The 10,845-nt window shown below is 37.9% G+C and overlaps 1 protein-coding gene across 1 annotated transcript; it reads left to right on the forward strand.

Moving 5' to 3' along the window:
• Positions 1 to 6,105: 6,105 nt before the first annotated feature.
• Positions 6,106 to 7,074, forward strand: LOC120524315 (olfactory receptor 2D2-like). Its single transcript, XM_039746177.1, has one exon. The coding sequence runs from the start codon at positions 6,106 to 6,108 to the stop codon at positions 7,072 to 7,074; it is 969 nt and encodes a 322-aa protein (XP_039602111.1).
• Positions 7,075 to 10,845: the final 3,771 nt, after the last annotated feature.

The raw sequence follows: 10,845 nt of genomic DNA on the forward strand, positions 1-10,845 counted from the left end.
TCATTACACTATATTTTTGTTGCTGTCTAATAACCCCCAAGAGTAAAACACTGTTGCTCTTTAAAGCCATTTGACTACTTTTTCTTTATTAATGACTGTAATCACCTCCCTGGTGCAGCAGTTCCCAGAAGACACCACTCTGATATATATGACTACTGTACAATCTTCAGTAGGCTTGAATTTTCTGTACATCTGATTAATTGTTGGGGAATAAGTGGTAAGTACATACTCTTTTGTTGTCTTGGGTTATGTCAATGATTAAAAAATGCAAAATAAAACATGATCACTGTTGTTAGTTAATTTGTATAGTTGATATTAGTTAATTAGTTAGCCATACCACATTATCTACAATGTATAAAATAATGTGTAGTCCAGTTTTTGCTATTATTCAGTCGTTTGTAAAATAATTAGTATTAAGGAAATCCAAGAACAAGCAAAGTGTTTAACACTAGAATCCCTGAAGCCTACGAAAAAAAACACCTTTAATTGACCTTTAACACATAAGAACATAAGGCATTTGACAAACAAGAGGAGACCATCAAGTCCCTTTTTGTTTAGCTCATAGCTAAAGTTAGCTCAAGTTGTCCCAATATCTCATCCAAATTCTTCTTAAATATTGTCAAGGTTTCTGCTTCAACTCCATGTCTTGGTAGTTTGTTCGTGAGTCCCACAACTCTTTGTGTAAAGAAGTGCTTCCTGGCTTCAGTTTTTAACGCACTTCTCTTTAATTTTAATTGATGTCCTTGACTACGTGATTCACTCTTAAGCTGAAAGAATGTTGCTGAATCAACTTTATCAATGCCTTTAAGGATTTTAAGTACCTGGATTAGGTCCCCTCGCATTCTCCTCTGCTTAAGGCTAATGTCCATGAGTTGCACTGTTCTGTAACAAAGGGTTATTAAAATATCTTTAGTATTGCAAACTATGAAGTATATGAAATAAATCACCAAAATCAAAAATCTATTTTAAAAAATGTGCAGAAGGTTTCAACATTTAATATCATGTTAATGTCTTGATCCCATATTTGTACATTTCTCAACAGTGGCATTACTAGACAACTGAGACTGAGTCAGTTTAGGTAAGAGCAGAGAAGCCAAATATTTACTGCTTTTATTGGCTTTATCAAATTTTATTTTTAATGTATTTTTTTTGGTTTCTGTGACTCCAATTGCCCCTGGTATACAACTATAATAAAAAAATATTTGTCGTAAACTATTCTCTATCTTTTGATAAAAGTAGCAGTAACTAAAACCATCAATAAAGTGATCAAGATAATTAGATATCATGTCTTTGCACCTCACTATAAGCAATGATAATTAAAGCCATGAGTAGCAATATACATAATCACAATCAAATAATGTCTCCTCACAGAATGTTTCACAATATAAAGTTTTAAGCTCTTAGGTCAAGCATGTTGTACTGAAATCTGTTCAGTTAATTAAAAAAATGTCATAACTGTATTCAGTACTTATTCATTGGATTATTGAACAAATAATTTTCTGTGTTTTTCCCACCTGCCTTTGAAGTTTCTTAAAATGTCAGGTTTATGTACTTTTCTTTCTGGATTATTAGTTAAACTAAAAACTCACTTAATGGAAAGGCATTTCCCCCTATCTCTACTCCTGCTATTAATTCCTGTTTCTTGACTCATGAAGAAGAGTGTTTTCATATTGTATGCACTCTGTTGCTTTGATTTTCAATTCTTTCCACGATGCAACTTTAGGACTGAGATTGCCAAACCTGTTATTAGAATTTGAAAAGTGTGCATCCCCACTTACCGGAACAATCACAAAAAATATCTGATGGTGTAACAAAATGTCTAACGGTGACAGAAAATAAGTCCGGTATTTTTCCATTTTTGTTTCCACTTAAGATCTTTATTTAATTACTAAATGACTAGCAGATGCAAATTAAATTAATGCATGAGCACTCTTCCAGTTTTTATGTGACAATAGCACAAATTTTACTGGAAGGAAAATGCTATTTGTTTTGTAATTTACTTTGTAGTACTAGGGTGTTGTACTGTGTTAGCCATTATGAATGTAGTGAGAAGTCAAGCAAAATGACACCTTTTAGTGGCTAACTAGAAGATTACAATAGTTAAGCTTTCAAGGCAACTCAGGCCCCTTCTTCCGGCAAACACTTAAATTTGCTGCAAATTTTGTTTCACATAAATTGTTTCAGTAATCACTAGTGGTAATATTTACTGCACAACCATACTATATGGAAATTGATTACTTTTTATAATGCAGTGTAAGATGTGTTTTTTCATGATGACGCTTAAGTCTGAATTTTGATAAAATAGCACACATACTTAATTTTAAAACAATTAAAAATTGTAGTTTTTGTGCAGTTATTAGAAGCTACATATAGATACCGTCTTAGGAACAAGTATCTATAAAATGTAGCAAGAGTAATGTGTGCTCTTTTCTATTGATGTTGTCAAAAATACAGTTACTTTGTGAAATTTAATGCTGAGTACTTTTAAACTACAGCTCATAAAAAAATTACAAATTTCCATATCCACAGATTCAATCAACCGTGAATCAAAAATATTAAAAAGGTAAGTATTTAGGATTTAGCTCACGATACATTTCTAGTAATGTATTCAAGAATACAGTTACTTAATGAAATTTAATACAGAATACTTTTAAAGTACATGTCCTCAGAAGAAAAAAATCATGTACAGTCGTCCGTCTGTATCTGCAGATTCAATCAACTGTGAAATCCAGGTTGTTTTAAAGAGCAAAACTTGAATTAGCCATTCATTTAGCTCTACAACTGAACACACATGAATGAAGTGATAGATAGATAGATAGATAGATAGATAGATAGATAGATAGATAGATAGATAGATAGATAGATAGATAAGATAGATAGATAGATAGATAGATAGATAGATAGATAGATAGATAGATAGATAGATAGATAGATAGATAGATAGATACTTTATTAATCCCAAGGGGAAATTTACAATGAGTAGGTATACCCTGCTGTAGCCTCCTGGCATTTCCCAGATCCTCAGTCTCTCCCCAGCACTTGTTTAAACTTTGTTCCTCTTGCGTCTCATTCATTTGTTAAATGTGTTGTGTGTTTGGATGGTTAATTTAATGTTCAAGCATTAGGAGATTAGATTCTAAATGTTTTCTCTTAGGAAGCCTATCTCTTGCTCTCTTGCATTCTCTCTTATGCTGGAAGCAGCAGTGCCACAGACACACATGGTTTGTGTCACGCCTCTGATACTGCCTGTTTCTATTTGCTTTTTAGGTTAGTTAACCTCTTTCATAAATCCAGTTTTCTAACATGGTTTCTTGTTGCTTTATATTTGTTTGTGCTTTAACCAGCAGCAGTTAACTAATAAGGAGGAGATGTAAAACGATTTGTGATTTACTGTTATTTCTGGGTATTCTGTTTGAATTTTAACCTCTTGAGCCTAAATCCTGCTGTAAACAGACCATAAGAGTAAAAGGGGATTTGAATGGTGATCTGTGGTTGACTTTATTTGACCAGTTAAAACAAAGTTACAGAAACACAGAGCCCGTCATCTGGAGTTTGTATGAACATGTGCTTACTCTTATGACAGAGGACGCCAGGAATTGAGGGATGTTTCCATGAAAATACACCAAAGCAATCCCTCAAATGCTAAGGGCAAGTGTAAAGTGTTATCTCTTCACAAGGAAATAAAAATATTAGGATGTGAAATATGAAGGATGTGCCTAAGTTATATACAACTACTAATGTTTTAATGAATTATTTGGTTGGCAGGTTAGTTAAGCATAAGTATGTTTCAAGAAAAATGCATAACCTGACTTTGTTTTTTTAACAATAATTTTACGTTTTGTTTCCTAAAAGAGGAACAACTCAAGAATGTGAAATGGCTAAAACACACTCTGAGCTACAATCTTTTTTTTTTTCCTATTGTCAAATATTCCGCTTTTATTATTAAAAGTTTACTTGCAAAGTTGTTTTCCCTTGTTTTTGATGAACAGTAAAAACAGTTTCTGTTTTATGTGAGATGGTCACAAGATGCTGGCATGAATCAGTGCCCATTAGTAGTTCATAACTGGGTGGCACTCAAGATGTCCTAAAACACAGATGAAGAACATGGTAGTTATAAACTAAAGACGAGATGTTTATTGTATGAACAGTTACAATCCAGTATTTGTTGGTGATGAAGAAAAAGATCAACAAGAAAAGGTGCAATGAAAGTTAACGCTTAGTAAAAATAATATGATACAATGATATATTTGTGATTGATGAAAATACTCCCAATAGGCAATCAAGCAAAAACCATACTAGCTGTCTCAGATTGAGAGGAAAAATTCGATAAAAAAAAAATTGAATATCTATAATTATTGGCGAGGATGTTGCCAAATAAGGAAAAAAATAATAATAATGAAAACATTTGTCAGTTGCAGACAAAAAAATATATATTTTAAACCAGTGCTGAAGTACTCCCAAAACAAGGAGGCACATCAGCTAAACAAAGTTGAAATACCCTTTTTAAACAGCCAATAGCAGTAAAATTAAAAAAAAAACAACTTTTCAATGTGCACAATTGCGATACTAATAGTCACCACAGACTAACCTAAACTAACAGCTCAGTGGCTTTTTTACTACTTCAGCCCCACTTGCCGTAGAGTAACGGATTCATACCACTCTGAAAAAAAGAGTAAACCCATTCCCTTACCATCAATTTACTACTCCACACAAACTAACTTAAACTACATTACACACATCCCTGGGGATTACACCTAAACCTCCAAAGAACAAATAAAAAAACAAAATCCACGAACAGCTTAATTAAAACTTCTATCACCCCCTGCACTGTGATTGCTCTCCCCTTTCCAGTTTTTCGTGCTGTTGCATATGCAAGTTCAGCTGTTCTCTGGCTTTTTGCTTCATAAATGTTAGCAAGAGGATGCTGATGTGCAGGATGGAAAAACTGTCCACCAACTGACCGCAACAGAAGCAAGGCTGCTAAAACAGAGGACTCCAGTGAGCAGGTAACTGAAGGGTATTTTGATCAAGTCTAAAAAGCTGGTTCTCACTGGTGTAAATAGCTGGCCGGAACACCATCAGACAGACACCAGCACTACTATAAAACACATGCTTTTATTTACAAATGTCCCTAACACAATCCCGCACAGCACACAGTACTCCCACACCATTCACCCTCACACGGGCCGCCTCTCTTCTGCTCGCTGGAGCTTCGTCTTCATCCAGCACCCGACTCTCGCTCCCCGACTGTAGGAATGCGGCCCCTTTTATAATCACCCGGATGTGCTCAAGGTGCTTGCTGATGTCTTTCCAAGGCACTTCCTGGTGTGGCGCAAGTGCCGCATGAGCACCCGGATGCACTCCAGGCACTCCTCCCTCCACTTTCCCAGGTGTAGGGCCGGAAGTGCAGATCTCCCGGGCTCTATGAGCCCCTGGGCGCCCCCTGGCGGTGGCCACGTGCCCCAATGGGTTTGAGCATCTATGCTCTGTCCTCGTGGTCCCCACACCATCCAGGGCGGTTGCCCCCTCATGGCCCGGGTGGGTCCAGCTGGAAGGACACCAGGAGTACCATCAGAGGTGTTATGGTTGTCAATAATCCAGTCTTCAGAGGACACAGCGCCAACCCCTGGAGCGGCAGTAGAATTGCAGTCACTAGAGCCCTTCAGCTGTCTAGCATGCGCATGCGTATGACAATGTATAACAAATTATCTCTTTATGTTGCCTTTAAAATGATCTGTTGATATGTAAACTATGTTATTATCTTTTAAAAGAATACACATATAAAGCTGTTTGTCTTTAGATTAGATTGCAGTTAAAATATGTTACGTAAGTAATAATAACAGAATTTTCACATTATCATCTGAAATATTTGCACAACATTCTGTATGTTATTTACGTTCAAATTTTTTTATTCTATATGTTTATGAAATTGCTGTCAAGAAACAGCTGTCAAAGACAATACTTCTTCTTATCTCTGAAATTATTCATTTTCTCTAAACCAAAATCCTGATTGCATTTCAAGCAAGTATCTTGAAAAGTTCACTCCAACTCTGCAACTTAAAGTATCCATTTTCTTTTTTCTCTTCACAGGACCATCAGTGAACAATGGCGGGATTGAATGAAACCAGTTCTTTGGTCAAAGAGTTTCTCATTACAGGATTTGTTGGCTTTAGAGACCAAGAAAGCAGAAGATACTTGTTTGGAGCCTTCCTCACGGTCTACCTTTTCATTCTTGTTGGAAACATTGCCTTAATTATCATTTTTCTGTCTGACAGAACACTCCACACCCCTATGTACATATTAGTTTGTGGTCTGGCTGTTCTCGACATCGCCATCACTACTAACACTGTGCCCAGTATGCTGGTCCTGTTCACATTTGAGTACAGAGTTGTACCGTTTGCTGCTTGTTTTACTCAGACGACATTTTGGTTGGGTTTGTGCTCAACTGAAGGCTTTCTGCTTGCCCTAATGGCCTATGATCGCTACATAGCCATTTGCAGCCCGCTTCACTATCCTAATTTAATGCACAACATTCGCATCACAAAACTGATGGCCTGCTGCTGGGTGGTTGGCTTTCTTTGTGCAATGGTCACTGTGGTATTTCTTCTTAGACTCTCATTCTGTGGGCCTAATCAAATAATTCACTGCTTTTGTAACTTTGTATCTTTACTGTTTTTGGCCTGTGGGGACATTCAGGTTAGTAATTATGCTGCATTAGTTTTTGGTTTGATTGTGCTGCTCATTCCTTTAGCATTTATCCTTTTTTCATACATGCAGATAATATTCTCAGTTGTAAAGATCGCCACTGCTGAGGGACGAATGAAAGCCTTCTACACTTGTGGCACACACATGCTGGTTATTTCTGTCTTTTTCTTGGCGACTTGTAGTGATTTTGTAACCTACAGAATTCCTGGTACTTCTTTGGACACCCACATAATGATTCTAATCATGCAGAATATCTTCCCAGCATTAGTGAATCCAATAATTTACTGTTTGAGGACAAAGGAAATCAGAAAAAGTTTTATCAAAACATTAAAGAATTTACGAATTATAAAGGATGGAAAAGAGAGTTAGCTTCACTTCAAGAGAATTAGCTGCTGTCATTTTTTAACAATCCCCTGTTTTTTATATTAGATTTTCATTTTATTCAGAACTTCCTTTTAATGATTCAGACAATAGTTTCTCACTTTCATTGGCTGTGCAGAATTTTACCGTTGTCCCTATGTGTCCATGGATATTCCTGTCATGTCTCCAAATGCATGTTTCTCGGATTAATTAGACATTTCAATTTTCAATACCTGGACAGGCCCTCTCTCCTCACCGTCATAAAATAAACTAAGTCAGTCAGTACCCAACCCGCTATATTCTAACACAAGATCACGGGGGTCTGCTGGAGCCAATCCCAGCCAGCACAGGGCGCAAGGCAGCAACAAAGCCCCTGGCAAGGCACACACACCAGGGAGAACTGAGGATCGCCAATGCATCTAACCGGCACGTCTTTGGACTGTGGAAGGAAACCAGAACACCCAGAGGAAACCCACGCAGGAACGGGGAGAACATGCAAACTCCACGCAGGGAGGACCTGGGAAGTGAACCCACGTCTCCTTACCACTGCGCCACCTCAAATTAATTAAGTGAGTTTGAAAATGATTTGTTATGCACAGTTTTTTATAGCAACATAGAAGAAACACTTCCTTACTTTACCAGAGGATGCTTTCAAAATATTTATACTTTTCTGCCTTTACTAAAAATAATTATTTACAAGCAAAAATATTTACTTTAACTTCAAAATATTTTGCTAGACACGTTTGAGATAATTTTGAAATGTGCATTGTGAGCACTAATACCCGGTCATCTACACAGTCATTCCAAGTACTCCCACAGGAAGGAGAATGGCTAATGGTGGCCAGTGCTGCGTTCAGACTTTCTTCTCAAGGCAGCCTGTGGTACTAGGCGGTATTGCTGGTCGTCGAAATTCGCAGAAGCGTTTTCCACAGCAAATGTGCTGCGTTTGCAGGTGACCATGCTCACCTAATATTTTCCTGGAAATGTGCCCTGTGGCCATCTTAGATAACTTTTTAGGCTGTCCGAGGTGCATGTTCTCAGACTGCAAAACTGGAAACATCTTCAGAATGTTTGAGATTGTAGGCAGGGTCCGAGTACGCTATGTTGTGGAGCCTAAACACCTGACAGTAGACAAGCAGATCCCACTCAGCCGGTAACAGTGGAGGTGTAAGAATAACTATATTTAGATCAGTTCAGCTTTTTTTTCCAATAAAATGGCTAAAGTACTATTTTTTGCAGCTAAAGCACCATTTCTTGCACAAGTGCAGTCCTTCTGAGAACATTAAGTAGATGGCTACAATGAAATACATTTCAAAGTGTTTTGGCAGTGTGGTGGACCACTGGGGCCTCAATAGTGGATGGAACGGGGGAGAGTTTATTCAGGACATTATCTCCAATGAAACACTAGAGGGCAGCCCCCCTGGCTTGCAGTAGGGTCATGAGTTTGGAGTGTGGAAACGCAACTTTGCTGGGGCACACAGCTACTGCCAGGGGATGCCTAGACGTTTCCAGAGCCCTATTTAAGTGCACTTCCGCCAACCCTGGAAAGCTCGCTGGACATCTGGAGTCTTTCCGGGTGTCCTGTAAAAAGATGCCAGCCACAGATACTAGGGGATTCAAATTCGGGAGGAAGACGGATGAAGCTTGCCAGGAGAGGAGTGGAGGCAGAGAAAGAAGAAGAAGACAAAGGAAAGGGTTTTATGCTGGACTGTGTACTTTGGTGTTGTGCTGTGCTGTGCTTTGGGGAGTGAGAAAAAAGTGCTTCCCAGCCCAAAATAAAGAGTGTTGTGTGTTGCATCTGTGTCAAGGTTAGGGCGGCAGTACGCACCCCGGTTTCCACAGCAGAATGCATATGCAAAAGCTAAAACATTCACCCTCTTGGAATTTTTCACATTTTATTGCCATATAACATTAAATCACAGTGGATTTGGCTTTTTTGACACTGATGAACAGAAAATGTTAAAAAAAAAGTTAAAACAGATCTCTGCAAAGTTGGGTAACTTAATTACACACAAAATACAAAATAATTGATTCTACAAGCATTCACCCCTTTTTAATATGACACTCCTAAATCCTCACTAGTGCAGCCCATCGGTTTTAGAAGTCCCAACATTAGCCCCGTGAAGGTTTCAGTTGATTGTATTCTAAATGCACTTGAGTGTGGAAGGAGCAACTTGTGGTGAGTCAGTATGGTGGCTTAACTGAACAATGAAGACAAAAGAACACTCCAAAAAAAAAAAAAAAGAAAACTCAGAAAAGTGATTGAAAAGAACAAGTCAGAGGAAGGAGTCAAGAAAACATCAAAGTCACCGAATATCCAGTTAAATCACTTATCAAGAAATGCAAAATATATAGCAGAGCTGTAAGTCTACTATAGCAGGCTGTCAACAAAAACTGAGTGTTGTGGAAGAATAATTTTAGGGCAGCACAGCATTCACCTTAAACAAATAATTTAAAGGGTTAATAAATGTCGGAAACCTTTGCAGGCATATCAGGAAACCGGATAAAGGTCAAGTGAACAACAAATTGTACTGAAAGGTGACTAAGAAATCAGCAGATGTCCTGTAAAACAACCAGAATGGACAGTTGTTATATGCACAGACATTTCTAGTGTGGTGGCTCAACTCAAAGGTATAAGAAGAACCAGAATATAATATAACAGACTTTTATTTTGTATAAGTTATTTGGGTGTAAACCAACGAACCAACCACAGTAAAATGTATGTATTGATTGACACTGTATTTAAATTCAACAGTTTATAAAATGAACCTCTCTTCTTTGTTTCTCTGACTATTCTGAACAGGCTGTAAAAGACTGCTTTTGATGAACGCTACCTCTAAGGCATTTTGCTGAGAAGTAATTAAAAGTTACATTGGAACAGCTTTTCTCCTGCTTGATTACCGATTTGTTGTTTGTTTTTTGGAGAGAATAAGTTTCTTTTTTTAATTACAATGTTGATTTTGACCACATTGTACAAGAAGAAAACAATTGATGGAGGCAACCAAGGAACCTCTGGGAACTCTTAAGGAATTAGAAGCTATAGTGTCTGAGATTGGAGAAGCTGTTCAGGCATTTGTTTTCTGGGTGCTTCACCAGTAACAGCTTTATGAAAGAAGAGTAAGGAGAAAACATCAAGTCATTAAAAAGAAGGATCTATGGCCTATGGTAAAATTAAACTTTTGGCCATCATACTAAACCCCATGTTTAAACACTATCAAAAACACATCCTGCCACCATGAACCATGTCAGGGCCCAAACATGTTTAGCTTTAGGTGCAGTATATGATCTGAAGTGCAGATGGTATATTTGATGGCTAATGCAAACATTGTCAAAAGGTGACCCCTGCGGCAATTGCCTCTTTTGAGATCCTCCTCGATGGGACAACACGCAGAAGTTTGACTGCCGCGTCTGTTCAGGGTTGCTTGCCTGTTGCTGAGGCAACCACAGATTTGCAGCGCCACAGGAACAACTACAAGCTGACTGCTGCCACACGCAAAGTGCCGGTCACCCAATGGGTGATGCAGGGAACATTATAACTTGGCCAGTAACCTGGCCCCAACCCTGCCTGTTGCTGTATCTGTGTACAGCAGAATCGTAGATCCTGTTACAGTAAATAACCTTGCTGTTCCTATTTCGAGTTTAAAAAAGCTGGTTTTGCTAAAGTACTGAGACTCAGCCTTGTCTCAGCCTTGACTCACACTTCCATACATATATATATAACATTTTGTACCATATTTCTCTCATCTGATTATTTTCGCCATGGTTACTGAAGGGGTATAT

This window comes from Polypterus senegalus, chromosome 2 (genome assembly GCF_016835505.1).
Source record: "Polypterus senegalus isolate Bchr_013 chromosome 2, ASM1683550v1, whole genome shotgun sequence".
Taxonomy (NCBI): domain Eukaryota; kingdom Metazoa; phylum Chordata; class Cladistia; order Polypteriformes; family Polypteridae; genus Polypterus; species Polypterus senegalus.